General features: G+C 55.0%; 6 protein-coding genes across 6 annotated transcripts; 3 read left to right on the top strand and 3 right to left on the bottom strand.

Moving 5' to 3' along the window:
- Positions 1–88: 88 nt before the first annotated feature.
- Positions 89–1,871, bottom strand: BZA70DRAFT_283984 (uncharacterized protein). Its single transcript, XM_064913530.1, has 2 exons — positions 1,435–1,871; positions 89–1,384 (listed from the first exon to the last, which is right to left on the bottom strand). The coding sequence occupies exons 1-2, from the start codon at positions 1,637–1,639 to the stop codon at positions 273–275; spliced, it is 1,317 nt and encodes a 438-aa protein (XP_064766181.1). The 5' UTR covers positions 1,640–1,871; the 3' UTR covers positions 89–272.
- A 251-nt stretch (positions 1,872–2,122) lies between these two features.
- BZA70DRAFT_283980 (Icl1 isocitrate lyase) lies at positions 2,123–4,717 on the top strand. Its single transcript, XM_064913529.1, has 3 exons — positions 2,123–2,691; positions 2,787–2,861; positions 2,972–4,717. The coding sequence occupies exons 1-3, from the start codon at positions 2,476–2,478 to the stop codon at positions 4,307–4,309; spliced, it is 1,629 nt and encodes a 542-aa protein (XP_064766180.1). The 5' UTR covers positions 2,123–2,475; the 3' UTR covers positions 4,310–4,717.
- Positions 4,634–6,243, top strand: BZA70DRAFT_283977 (HAD-like domain-containing protein). The gene is made up of 4 exons (XM_064913528.1): positions 4,634–4,901; positions 5,261–5,355; positions 5,411–5,481; positions 5,541–6,243. Exons 1-4 carry the CDS (start codon positions 4,836–4,838, stop codon positions 6,062–6,064), a joined length of 756 nt encoding a protein of 251 aa, XP_064766179.1. The 5' UTR covers positions 4,634–4,835; the 3' UTR covers positions 6,065–6,243.
- On the bottom strand, positions 6,225–9,227 carry BZA70DRAFT_283972 (chloride channel). The gene is made up of 3 exons (XM_064913527.1): positions 8,781–9,227; positions 7,917–8,707; positions 6,225–7,867 (listed from the first exon to the last, which is right to left on the bottom strand). The coding sequence occupies exons 1-3, from the start codon at positions 8,839–8,841 to the stop codon at positions 6,308–6,310; spliced, it is 2,412 nt and encodes an 803-aa protein (XP_064766178.1). The 5' UTR covers positions 8,842–9,227; the 3' UTR covers positions 6,225–6,307.
- BZA70DRAFT_283971 (cyclic nucleotide-binding-like protein) lies at positions 9,220–11,096 on the top strand. The gene has a single exon (XM_064913526.1). The coding sequence runs from the start codon at positions 9,666–9,668 to the stop codon at positions 10,797–10,799; it is 1,134 nt and encodes a 377-aa protein (XP_064766177.1). The 5' UTR covers positions 9,220–9,665; the 3' UTR covers positions 10,800–11,096.
- Positions 11,097–12,372, bottom strand: BZA70DRAFT_312611 (uncharacterized protein). Its single transcript, XM_064914993.1, has 2 exons — positions 12,161–12,372; positions 11,097–12,078 (listed from the first exon to the last, which is right to left on the bottom strand). Exons 1-2 carry the CDS (start codon positions 12,201–12,203, stop codon positions 11,576–11,578), a joined length of 546 nt encoding a protein of 181 aa, XP_064766176.1. The 5' UTR covers positions 12,204–12,372; the 3' UTR covers positions 11,097–11,575.
- Between the last annotated feature and the right edge of the window lie 118 nt (positions 12,373–12,490).

Here is a 12,490-nt window from a genome sequence, read left to right as displayed (position 1 = left end):
TACTGCATTTGTTGACACTACACCAATGCGGCAATCAATCTACGCGTTACTTCAAGACAAACGCGTCTAGATGCAACCTATTGTGTAGATGTCTTTTTTGTAATAGTTGACTGTATTTATTAATCAAAGCCTGGTATCGTAGAAGCAAAAACATAACGACACCAAGTTCCTCTACAGCACTTGAACGCTGAAGAGGTCTAAAAAGCAGACAGAACCAGAACAGACAGAAAACAGATCTTGCCCTCACCCATCATCACTCCCTCCTTCAAAGCTCACACAGCACCACTCACCCCCTCAAACCTCACAGACGCCGGCACGTTGCGCGGCCTATACCCCGCATCCCCCTCCGTCTTAACCTTCACCGCCCAATGCATCGTCGCGTTCCCAGGAATCTTCCTCCTCCTCCCCAGATTCGGCGCCCACTTGCGCTGCTGCCGCCCGTCGCGCTGCACGACGACGTACGGCCAGGGTAAGAGCTCGATCGCCCACCACTTTAGCGCAGTCGCGCGGCCTTTGCCTTTATCTCGCGTGAACGAGAGCATGTCGTGTGCTTTTGCGGCGATGATGTCCCGCGTGCTGGTACTACTACTCCTGCTCGAAAGCGCGGCGATCGCGTCGTCGGCAAACGAGAGACCTAGCGCGCGCGCCTCGTAAACCATCCACAGCAAACTAACGTCCGCAAGCTGCGGCAACCCGCGCTCATCCTCGCGCGGCCAGCATCCGCCGCCGACGTCGCCGTGGTTTCCGGGGAACCAGCGCTCGACGACGTCGTTCTCGTTCTCGTCCTCGGTCGGGAACCAGTATCCAGAATTATCCTCGGAGTGGCGGGATGATTTGTGGTTCAAAGTCGCGATCGAGCTGTGTCGGAACGTGGATCTGCGCTCGTCGATGCTGAGCGCGTGGCGGAGATGCAGGGTAGCTGCTCTAGCTGACTTTAGAAAGTTGCGGTTCCTCAACAGCCCAACAGAGTCGATTGAGTCCCATAAACCTAAGAAATACACATCCGGCATTTGGCTCGCGAAACTGCGCTTAAAGTCGTTGACCAGCGCCGTCGCCCGACAGCGCGGATCCTCAGGCGTGCCGTGCGCCTCCCAGTTTTTGTAAATCTCCCACGCGCAGGGGACGAGTTCCTCGCCGCCGCGGTCGAGGATGCCGACGCAGCTGACGAGGGAGGCGAGCACGCGCGCGGTGAAGGCGCCGCGGCTGAAGCCAAAGAGCCAGATGCGGTCGCCGGCGGAGAAGTAGCGCAGGAGGAAGCGGTAGCCGGCGATGATGTGGTCGTCGAAGGAGTAGGCGATCACAGAGTCGAGGGCGAGAAGGAAGGAGCGGTATTTAGACGAGATGGAGTCGTCGCTTTCGGAGCCGATGTAGGTTCCGATGCCGGCTGCTGCAAGTTAGTATTAGGCTGAGTGAGGAGAGATCAAAAGTACAGACGTTGGTAGTAATTGATCTGCTCAGAATCGCGGCTCAGCATCTGATACAGTTTCAAAACATTCGAAGGCCTGCTATGTCCGAATCTAGACGCGGTGCCGTCAAAGCACAGCACGATGTCTTTTCCCGGCAACGGGCCAGACTGGTCTGGAAACTCAGGCGCAGGATAGTAATCGGCCGAGCGAGTCGAGGACGCGCTGCTCGCCATGCTGTTGGGCGGGTGCTGTGAGAGCGAGAGGAGAGCAGGAGGACTGTTTGGCTGTATTTGTCAGATCACGTGAGGATAAATGCGTCGAAGCAGGTCTAGAGTAAGTAGAGTAGAGTAGAGTAGAGTAGAGTAATAGAGAGGTTCGGCAAGCGGACAGAGAAGAGTCGTCGGGGGGCCGAGGGAAGTTATCGGGTCGGGAGGAGGCAGAGAGGCACAATCGGTGAAGCTGTCGATATCGGGATGGACGAGCAGCCAGCGACGCGACGCGACGAAACAGACAGACAGACTCCCGACGCCTGCCGCACGTGCGGGCAGCGCCAGACAAAGGCCGGAAGAACGTCGGCCAACATGTGATGGCGGAGCGGAGCAGGGTTCGGGCTGCGAGCCGCACGCCAGTCCTCGGCTCGCGCGCAGATCAGCAAACGCGGGGGCGAAGGCGGAGTAGAGTTTAATCACCGGGCGGAGAGTGGGCGGGCGGTAGCACCTGTGCAATACTATATCTGAACTCTACCGCGCCCGCGGTATAACTGCGCGCTGGGGTCCGAGCCGGCGCCGACGGGCCGCCATTCATGCGGGGACGGCGTCGGCACACGTGAGAAGAGAATTACTCACAGGGCGCAGAGAGCAGAGGGCGAAAAGGCAGAAAACAAGGAGAGTTGAGGGCAGAGAAGAGTCTGACCGCGGCTCGCCGTCCCTTCGCCCGGCGTACAACGATAGACTACAAATACATATACCCTTCCTCGGCCCTTCTTTGTTTCCCCACACCCCTTCCTTTCATCTTCTCTCTCTTTCTCTTCTATCTTCTGTTCTCTTACACTATCTTCACTATCCTCGCCATGGCATACTCTACAATCGACCTCGACGCCGAGCAGCGCCAGTACGAGGCTGACGTCGCCGCCGTCAAAAAGTGGTGGGCCGATCCCCGATGGAAACACACCAAGCGCGTCTACACCGCTGAATCCATCGTCCAGAAGCGTGGCTCTCTCAAGATCTCCTACCCTTCCAGCGATATGAGTAAAAAGCTCTTTGCTCTCTTGCAGGAGCACGACAAGGTGCGTATCCTCTTCCCTCGTTGATCTCTATGTTGTCGCGTGCTTGTGTCTGCTTGTGTCTCCTCCGTCTCTGCAACGTACTAACACCTCCCCAGAACAAATCCGTATCATTCACCTTTGGTGCTCTCGACCCCATCCACGTCGCTCAGATGGCGAAATACCTAGACTCCGTAAGTCATCTCTCTTCCTCTGCCTGACTCCTCTCATCGTCTGGCGTGCGCCCGAGTGCGGCGGTGGCGTCCCCCCTGAATCTGCCCACTAACCTCCTCTTCCTCTCCAGATCTACGTCTCTGGCTGGCAATGCTCCTCCACGGCCTCGACCTCGAACGAGCCCTCGCCCGACCTCGCTGACTACCCGATGGACACCGTCCCAAACAAAGTTGAGCACCTCTGGTTCGCGCAGCTCTTCCACGACCGCAAGCAGCGCGAGAGCCGTCTCTCCGTCTCACCCTCCGAGCGCGCAAAGCTCAACTACATTGACTTTCTGCGCCCGCTCATCGCCGACGCTGATACCGGCCACGGCGGCATCACTGCCATTCTCAAGCTCACAAAGATGTTCATCGAGCGCGGCGCTGCTGGTATTCATATCGAGGACCAGGCGCCTGGAACTAAAAAGTGCGGACACATGGCGGGCAAAGTGCTCGTCCCGACCTCTGAGCACATCAACCGTCTTGTCGCGATCCGCGCGCAGGCCGACATCATGGGCGTCGACTTGCTCGCGATCGCGCGGACAGACTCCGAGGCGGCGACGCTCATCACCTCGACGATCGACTACCGCGACCACCCGTTCATCCTCGGCTCGACGAACCCCACGCTGCCCGACCTCGTCACGATCATGATCAAGGCCGAGCAAGCGGGCAAGCAAGGCGCCGATCTGCAAAAGATCGAGGACGAGTGGATCGCGGTTGCGGGAATCAAGACCTACAAGGACGCCGTGATTGACGCCATCAAGAGCGGCTCGTTCGCTTCCAAGGACGCGCTGGTTTCAAAGTTCGAGTCCGCAATCAAGGGCAAGTCGAACGAAGAGGCTCGCATCATCGCAAAGCAGCTCACGGGACTCGACGTTTTCTGGAACTGGGACGCGCCGCGCACGCGCGAGGGATACTACCGCATCCAGGGCGGCACCGCCTACGCGGTCGCGCGCGCGGTCGCGTATGCTCCCTACGCGGACTTGCTGTGGATGGAGAGCAAGTACCCGGACTACAAGCAGGCTGAGGACTTTGCGCTCGGCGTCAAGGCCGTGCACCCGCACCAGTGGCTCGCGTACAACCTCTCGCCCTCGTTCAACTGGACGACCGCGATGGCGGTCGAGGACCAAGAGACGTATATCAAGCGATTGGGCAAGCTCGGGTACGTCTGGCAGTTCATCACGCTCGCGGGCCTGCACACGACCGCGCTCGCGGTCGACGACTTCTCGCGCAAGTACGCCGAGATCGGCATGCGCGCGTACGGCCAGTACGTGCAGCAGCCCGAGATCGATCTCGGAGTCGAGGTCGTCAAGCATCAGAAGTGGTCTGGCGCGGAGTACATTGATTCGCTGTTGAAGATGGTGCAGGGCGGCGTGAGCAGTACGGCTGCGATGGGCAAGGGCGTTACGGAGGAGCAGTTTAAGCATTGATTACGCGAATAAAATGCGGTGTTCTGTTTTAGTTTTGTGGTTTTTCTGTTTTATCGTATCGTTTTTCAAGGAACTTAAAAGCGCTTGCATTTGAGGTTGCTTCAATGAATATCAGTATCAACTATCGAGATCATCTACGTCATTGTCGGATGTCTGGTTTTCGGATTTTAGAAGCTGCCGGTTAAAAGAAGGACAGTCTATGAATAGAAGATCATTCTGCGCAGAGTGCTCCAAATCAGAATACAAATACAGTCAGCCATTGATAATACTATGACAAAAGTCTCCAACACTTTTCCAGTCTGCTGTTATTCCTTGAACGCAATCCCCAAACTAGCAACTCCGGCGGGATCTGCGAACCCTATTCCACTTCAATGAAAAATAAAAAAAAAAATAAAAAAAAATAAAAAAGAGGCTCCGTGCGGCACAGATTGTTTCCTCCTCGTCGTCATATACTTCCATCAGACACCTTTCTCGAGAGCCTGAGATTGACATATATATAAAATAGTACACAGAACTAATTGACAAAATGCTGGTTGCTCCGAACGTCAAGGCTATGCTGTTCACGGACTGGGACGGCACTGTTACCATCCAGGTTTGTGGTTCCTAGATGATTGTGCTGTGTGTGGTGTGGGTGTGGGATGGGGGATGTATGAAACATGGCTGTGGGATGGTGGAAGTTGGGGACGGCGATGCTCGTTGCTTTCGACGACAATTCCTTGTTTGAAATGGTATTATTGCTGCTTAGAAGAAGAAGAGCTGCCAGTCAACTTTGAGGTCGTCTGAATTGAAGCTATCTCGAAGTTGAGGTTTGAGGTCGTCTGAATTGAAGCTATCTCGAAGTTGAGGACGAAGAAAGGACACGACGTCATCGCCACCACCTCGACGCCAACCCACACACATCTACCCCCTCCCCTTCTTACAATTGACGCTAACACACCCGTGTCAATACAGGACAGCAATGATTACATGACCGACAACATCGGTTTCGGCGAGGAGAGACGGAAGGAGTTGAACAGACTTGTGCTGGAGGACAAGATGACGTTCAGGTATCTACCTTCTCTATCCATCTGTCTGCGACTGATGCTGATATGAAAATTACAGAGATTCGTTCACAGAGATGCTCAAGTCGGTTAAGAAGCCTTTCCCCGAGTGCATCGAGTACCTGAAAGCGCGTACGTTGTCTCTCTCACTACCTTAACCGCACAGTACAGCCACTTACTTACCCCCTCAGACGTCGAGCTCGACCCCGGCTTCGCCGACTTTTACAAGTGGTCCGTGGAGGCAGGCCTCCCCGTGATCATCGTCTCGTCCGGCATGAAACCCATCATCCACGCGCTCCTCACCAAGCTCGTCGGCCAGCACGCCGCCGACTCCATCGAGATCGTCGCCAACGACGTCGACGTCCACCCCGACGGCTCATGGGACATCGTCTACCGCGACGAGTCCGGCTTCGGCCACGACAAGTCCCGCTGCATCAAGCCCTTCGCCGAACTCCCGGACGAGTCTCGACCGATGCTGTTCTACGCCGGCGACGGCGTGTCGGATTTGTCGGCCGCGAAGGAGACGGATTTGCTGTTTGCAAAGGTCGGGCGGGATTTGATCACCTACTGCGAGCGTGAGGGTATTCCCTACCACGTCTTCCACTCGTACAAGGATATTCATGAGAAAATCAAGGCGATCGTCGAGGGCAAGGAGACTATTGCGGGCGCGATCGAGAACAAGGATAAGGCGAGCGCGCTTGCTTCCCATCATTGATTAGGAGAAGAAAGAGAGATGTTATCGAATACAAGTTATGTTTGGAAGTAAAAAACGATTAAATAATTATATACATAATGAACCTAGAGATAAAATTGGTTTGATTTAGTTGGTTTTGTATGTCGCGATTAGATGAATAATTGCTGGTATGTGAAGTATATAGTGTAAATGATATGGTCTAAATTATCACTTCTATAAACAAACTTATCTCTATATAACCCGAAACAAAGACATAAAATACAGCTAATGATGAAGATGCGGATGCCTAAAATGATACCGTAGCAAATCCTTCTGCGTAATCAACCCCACCAACACCCCGCGCTCCTCAACCAACACCACCCTCGGCCCGACGCGAACAAACGTCTCCGCGACCGCCTCGAGCGGTAAATCCGGGTTCACCGTGATCGGCGAAAGATTTATAAACTGCGCAAAGTCGACGTGTAAACCTGGTTCGTCGCTCGGAGGGCTGCTGCTGCTCTCCTGAGGAGTCGCCACGAGACTGCTGCCGAAAATGTCGTAGCCTTCTTCGGAGTAGGGCGGTGGGGCGGGAGAAAGCGGTCGTGATGTCGGACCCGAGCTGTCGACGGCGAGATTGGACGGAGACGAGATCTCCTGACGGTCGAGCATCTCGCCCATCTCGAACTCCTGCGTCGCGTTGCGCTCTGCCGCGTCCGCGTCTATCGGCGGCGCTTCAAAAATCGTGCTTCGATTCCGCGACGTCCGCGGAATCTGCACAGGGTCTTGGTCCGGGGTCGTGAAGAAACATGTGACTGAGGGCTGGATTGCACTGTTCCCCTTTGCGCGTTCGATCGCATACATCAGTTCCGCGCGGCCGATGAACCCCATCAACAGCATAGACTGCCGATCTTCGACTACCGGAAACCCGCCATACGAGCTCTCCGCGAGCGCGGTCTCGATCTCGGCCAGCGTGATGCCGTACGCGGGGAAGACAGTCAACTCGCTCGTCATCGCGGCCGCGACGTTGACGTCGAACTCGGGCTCTTCTTTGTTGTCGATAAACGGCATGCCGTTGAAGACGATCGCTTGGTCGGCGATGCCGCCTTTGCCGAAGCGCGAGTTTATGATCTTTGTCACGCCGACGACAATCATGGTGGGGAGAATGTACGTCAGCGCACCGGTTAACTCAAACATGATGACCACGACCGTCACCGTGATGTTCATGATGCCCGACAACGCCGCCGCCGCGCCCAAGAACGCATACGTACCCGGCGTGATGCACTGCTCCTCGCCATTACAGACCGAGAAGAACGCAGATGTTGGGTGCGCGGCATACAGCGCCTCGACGCCGATTCCGACCATGCGGCCAAAGTACGCGCCGATCGCCATCGACGGCACAAAGATGCCCGCGGGAACCTTGAGCCCGTACGAGACAATGACGAGCAACGACCGCACGACGACCGCGTACGCGAGCTCGAGCGCCATGCGTTTCCGGTTGTCGGCCGAGCACAGGCCGTGGTAATCCTCGACCTCGCCGCCGTCGCTGCCGATGCACTCGCGAAACAGGATCTGCATGGACTCGGTCATGTCGATCGTGAGGAAGATGTTGAAGTAGCACAGCATGGCCGTGAGCATCGCCAGCGCCGCCGTCTCTTGGAGCACAAAGTTCGCGAGGTATTTCTTGCGATATGACTGCGCGATGAAGAAGAATTTGGTAATGAAGAGGCCGTAGAGACCGCCAAAGATGCCGATGACGAGGTAAAACACGATCTCAAAGAAATGCCAGTCGCGGTCGTAGTGTACTTGGAACATTACCAATTGTCCAGTCCTGAACGGATTCCATGCCTAAAGATGTCAGCAAAAGCACAATAAAGCCACAGACAGGTGAACCTACAGCTAGAGTAGCGATCCCAACCATAGCGCAATAATAGCTCTTCCACATCGTCCGCAACGTATACTTTGACGAAATCTCCTCGAGCGAAAACAGCACGCCTCCGATCGGACTCGCAAACGCGACTGCGACACCTGTCGCCGCGCACGCGGTCTGGATCTCGCGCATCTTTGTCGCGTTGTGCCGGTACCGCTGGAAGAGTCGGGCAATCACGTTGCCGGCGGCAACCGCGTAGTGTACACTCGGGCCTTCTTTGCCGACACTCAGACCGGACGCGATCGAGAGAGGGAGACCGAGGGCTTTGATGGCAAAGGTCCAGCCGGAGAGGAAACCCTTGAGGACGAAACCTGAGACTATGCACTTGATTTCCGAGATGCCTGATCCGGCTGCGGTAGGCGCGTAGATTTTGACGAGGTATGCGGACGCGGTGCCGAAGGCGACCGAGAAGAGAATAAATGCGACGTAGTTGACGATCGTCCAACTCGACCACTCGTGCCACTCCGGACACCCGTCCTCCTCGCCCCAGCAGCAAAACTCCTCGTTGAGGTAAAAGCCGGTGCTGCAGTATCCCGACTTGAAGCCCGAGAGCCACTCGGTCGCGATATTGAGGATTGCGGCGCAGGAGCCGACGACGAGGCCGATCAGCGTTAGCACAAGCCAGCCCTGTATCGACTCGAGCAGTTCTGTGAGGCGCGAGACGAGGGTGGAGAAGGTTGCGCGGCCGTAGACGCGGAAGGTGCGCGACTTGCGCAGGCGAGTGCGGAGTTGGTCGCGCGCGGCGTCTTGGACCCAGTCTGCTGGCTGTTAGTATATGCAATAACAGATATGCAATCAATAAGCAAGGAGGTGATTGTCAAGAAGACTCACCAATTGTCTTGAACTCATCAAATCGCTTTGTCTGCGGCAGATCTTGAGCGTAGGTAGGCATGGTTCTGTTCAGTTGCTCATAGACTCTCAGATGCTCATATAGACTCTACCTGCGACTGCCTCACGCCCTGCTGCTGCGTCAGACTGTTTGATCTAGTGAGCAGCGATCAGCAGTTCAATTGAGCAAAGCACACTCTTTCACGACTAATTGATAGCCTCAAAACCTGCAGAAAAGACTCGAGAAGCAGCGGTGGTCGTCGTGGAGGCAGACAAAGATGGTGGCCGGGCCACCGCTGCGCAGCGTTAAATTGATCTGTGCAGCGGGCTCCAGAATACAGCTGCGAGTAAGCGATTATGTCATACACTCATTTCTTGCTGTGCAATTAATGCGAGCAGATCTGCTCAAAAGATATATTCAATAAGTAGTTATTATCAGTCTATTCTCTCTCTTCTACATCAGTTCCACCTCCGCGAGCATTGAGCGTCTGCAGAGATATTTCCGAGCTGCTGATCGCTGAAACCCGCAAGTCACATGACACCACACTTTTATGGCATAAATCACCAACAACTCTGCACTTGAGCACAACCCACGTCTCCCGCTCAGCTCCCAGTCGCAGTCGTCGTCGTCACCGCCATCACCCCCAGTCCATTCTGCCGCCATCGAACAGCGGAATCACCGGCAATCCTCAGAAGCAGATACTGTGTTGTGCACTGCTTTGTTACAGGAATTCCCAGTCTCTATCTGCTGCTGATTTGTTTCCTCCAGGCGCACCCCCGACCTGAACAAATCACGCAACATTAACTACTGCTGCACCTGTCCCGAGTGCTGTGAACAGGTAGCATAACCACCAGGAACAGAGACTTCGTACCCGGCGTCGCCAGTCGATGCCGCAGTCATCATCCGCGAGCACCATGTTTTCCTCTTCGTTCTCGTTCCAGCCCGCTGCGGTCGAAAAGATTGACGAGCTGATGACCCATGCGCCCGACGCCGCGATATCAGCCCCCGCGGCCGCTTCACCCACCCCAGCATCCTCCTCGCAAGCATCCACAACCTCCGCCTCGCGGACATCGACCACACTGCCTCCGATCCCGCAGCAAGAAGAGCTGTCGACGACGACGACGACGACCGGCAGCAGCAATGCCGGATCAAGCACAGACGAGAGCAAGCCGATCTTGACGGTGCCATTGCCGAGCAATTTCAATTCCAATCGCCGGACCTCTGTCTCTGGCGAATCGCTCTCGCCGTCCAACTCGACGTCGACCTGGCGCCCGCGGACGGTGCTCAAGACTCCCGAGCAGCTCGAGCGACTGAACCGGATTATTACGCAGAACTTTCTATTCCGGGGCCTGGACGACGAGGCGCTCAAGACGGTGTTGAACGTGCTGGAGGAGAAGCAGACGCCTGCGAACGTGACGATCATCAAGCAAGGCGACGAAGGCGAGAAGTTTTATCTCATAGAATCCGGCAGCGTGGATTACCACGTCAACGGCGAGAAGCTGTCCTCGTCCGGCGCGGGCTCGTCGTTTGGCGAGTTGGCGCTCATGTACAACGCGCCCCGTGCCGCGACCGTCATCACGACCGAGCCCTGCGTGCTCTGGGTTTTGGACGGAACGACGTTCCGCCGGATTCTGATGGAGCGCACGGCGTCCAAGCGATCGATGTACGAGGGCTTCTTACGTGAAGTTCCGGTGCTGACCACGCTCAACAACTGGGAACGCGCCAAGATCGCGGACGCGCTGAAGGCGGTTACGTTTGAAGCCGGCGAGACGGTGGTGAAGGAAGGAGAGGTCGGCGAGCTATTCTACCTAATTGAAGACGGCGTGGCGGAGGTGTTCAAGGAAGGCGAAGGGAAGGTGAACGAGTTATCAAAGGGCGATTATTTCGGCGAGCTGGCGTTGCTCAACGATGCACCGCGCGCGGCGACGGTGGTGGCCAAGACGAAGTTGAAGACGGTGTATTTGGATAAGAGCGGGTTCCAGCGATTGATTGGCAGTAAAGTGACTTTGAACACCTATTGATTGCACATCACATTTACATGTACGCAAACCGGTTTTGTTTTTGTTTTTTTCTTTCGTTTTTTTGTGTTTAGGTTGTTACTTTGAGAAGAAGGAATATGGAGATGAGAAAGAGTATGAGGCTTGTAACTTGATCAATCTATAGCTCGACGTGTAATTAACGCTTTTATGTATTTGAATTATCTTCTTGTAATTTTACCATGTTTGAACGTATGCCGTGGACTGTAGGTGTAGGTTTGAACGTATGCCTTGGATTGTAGGTGTAGGTTACGAAGGAGGTAGTAATTACGAAGGACGGGAGATGAGAGAGTTGTAGAATCACTTGATATAAAATAGATCTCTTGCGACAAGAGTAACTATCCTCAAATTATCAAATCAAAACCAAACATGGTGAATAAATATACAAATAAAAAAAGCCGTACGCCGACACCAATAACAAAGCGCCAAAAGATATATAAAAAAATAATACAATCGAAGAAAGAGAGAAGGTACAACGCGGAGGAGGGATATGTACTGTAGAGCGCTGATTTAGGCTCCGCGGTTGTGTCGAAGATGATGTACAATACAGAAAGAACGAGAGTCGAAGGCAAAGGCTAGTAGAACACAACTGCAGATCGCATCGGAGGTAAATCGGTTGAAAAGCGTCGAGATCGAACCCAGTCACATCATCACGATCGTTACCGACAGAAAGAACGAGAGTCCAAGGCAAAGGCTAGTAGAACACAACCGCAGATCGCATCGGAGGTAAAACGGTTGAAGAGCGTCGAGATCGAACCCAATCACATCATCAAGCTCGCGGTAACGATCGTGATGATGCCCACCACCAGCGCGACGATGCCGGGCTGCGTGCGCGTGTCGGGCGGCGAGAAAAGCGGCGGCTCGATAAGCAGGTCGCAGATCGGCGAGCTCTGGTTCGGGTCTCGGTCGTCTGTGTTGTGGGTGTTGTGGTTCGAGTTGGATGCGGATGTGGAGGTCGAGGTGGAGGAGGAGCCGAGGTCTGTGATCTCGTCTGCGGTTGGCGAGTCTTTGAAGTCTTTAGCCGACAGTAGGGAGGTTGAGGACTGTTTACTGCTGAGACGGCGACGACTTTTTTCGGAGCGGCGGAAACTTGAGGAGGCGTCGGGGTAGGGCGGTTGTGGAGCGTAGTGGGCCCGGTCGGGAGGTCTAGATCCACGAGCGCCGGTCCGAGCTGGATCTTGCTGCGGGAGGGGGTCTGAGAGACGCGGGAAGGAGGAAGAGGGTGTTTCTGGGAAGGAGAGTGCAAGGGCTGAGATGAGGAGGTCTGGAGGGGTGTTAGAGGAGGAGGAAGGAGGAGGGGAAGAAAAGAGGGAGGAGATGAGGGGATCGGGGAAGAGGATACGTACAGCTCAGCAGGAAGCAGACGGGGAGGTAAGAGCGGGCGAGCATGGCAGCTAGAGTGCCCTGACGACGGATCTGACGACAAAATGTGTTGTAGAAGTACTCAAATCCACTAGAGAACGGCAACAAAGAGAGCAGAGAGAGGGTCGGTGAGAAAGAGGAAGAAGAGAAAGAGAAGAGGCCGACGCGAAGGCAGACAAAGCGAGCGATGGAGGTGTGGCTGACGATGTGGCTGCAAATTGATTTATTTATTTTGTCACTGTGGCGCGGGACCGAGCTCAGCGCAGATGACAGAGACAGAAGCAGTCTGGAAATGGCATCTGGTTCTGTTGTTT

This window comes from Myxozyma melibiosi (genome assembly GCF_037950935.1).
Source record: "Myxozyma melibiosi strain Phaff 52-87 chromosome Unknown BZA70scaffold_13, whole genome shotgun sequence".
In the NCBI taxonomy this organism is placed as follows: Eukaryota; Fungi; Ascomycota; class Lipomycetes; order Lipomycetales; family Lipomycetaceae; genus Myxozyma; species Myxozyma melibiosi.
The sequence above is the reverse complement of the archived record's forward strand: the minus strand, read 5'-3'. Positions and strand labels throughout refer to the sequence as shown.

Coding starts and splice junctions, on each gene's coding strand:
- BZA70DRAFT_283984 (XM_064913530.1), bottom strand. CDS start 1,639: ATGGCGAGCAGCGCGTCCTCGACTCGCTCGGCCGATTACTATCCTGCG. Junction 1,385..1,434: donor GCAGATCAATTACTACCAAC/GTCTGTACTTTT, acceptor AACTTGCAGCAG/CCGGCATCGGAACCTACATC.
- BZA70DRAFT_283980 (XM_064913529.1), top strand. CDS start 2,476: ATGGCATACTCTACAATCGACCTCGACGCCGAGCAGCGCCAGTACGAG. Junction 2,692..2,786: donor TCTTGCAGGAGCACGACAAG/GTGCGTATCCTC, acceptor ACACCTCCCCAG/AACAAATCCGTATCATTCAC. Junction 2,862..2,971: donor TGGCGAAATACCTAGACTCC/GTAAGTCATCTC, acceptor CTTCCTCTCCAG/ATCTACGTCTCTGGCTGGCA.
- BZA70DRAFT_283977 (XM_064913528.1), top strand. CDS start 4,836: ATGCTGGTTGCTCCGAACGTCAAGGCTATGCTGTTCACGGACTGGGAC. Junction 5,356..5,410: donor GAGGACAAGATGACGTTCAG/GTATCTACCTTC, acceptor TGAAAATTACAG/AGATTCGTTCACAGAGATGC. Junction 5,482..5,540: donor CATCGAGTACCTGAAAGCGC/GTACGTTGTCTC, acceptor TTACCCCCTCAG/ACGTCGAGCTCGACCCCGGC.
- BZA70DRAFT_283972 (XM_064913527.1), bottom strand. CDS start 8,841: ATGCCTACCTACGCTCAAGATCTGCCGCAGACAAAGCGATTTGATGAG. Junction 8,708..8,780: donor TGATGAGTTCAAGACAATTG/GTGAGTCTTCTT, acceptor AACAGCCAGCAG/ACTGGGTCCAAGACGCCGCG. Junction 7,868..7,916: donor TTGGGATCGCTACTCTAGCT/GTAGGTTCACCT, acceptor TGACATCTTTAG/GCATGGAATCCGTTCAGGAC.
- BZA70DRAFT_283971 (XM_064913526.1), top strand. CDS start 9,666: ATGCCGCAGTCATCATCCGCGAGCACCATGTTTTCCTCTTCGTTCTCG.
- BZA70DRAFT_312611 (XM_064914993.1), bottom strand. CDS start 12,203: ATGCTCGCCCGCTCTTACCTCCCCGTCTGCTTCCTGCTGAGCT. Junction 12,079..12,160: donor CGTCTGCTTCCTGCTGAGCT/GTACGTATCCTC, acceptor ACACCCCTCCAG/ACCTCCTCATCTCAGCCCTT.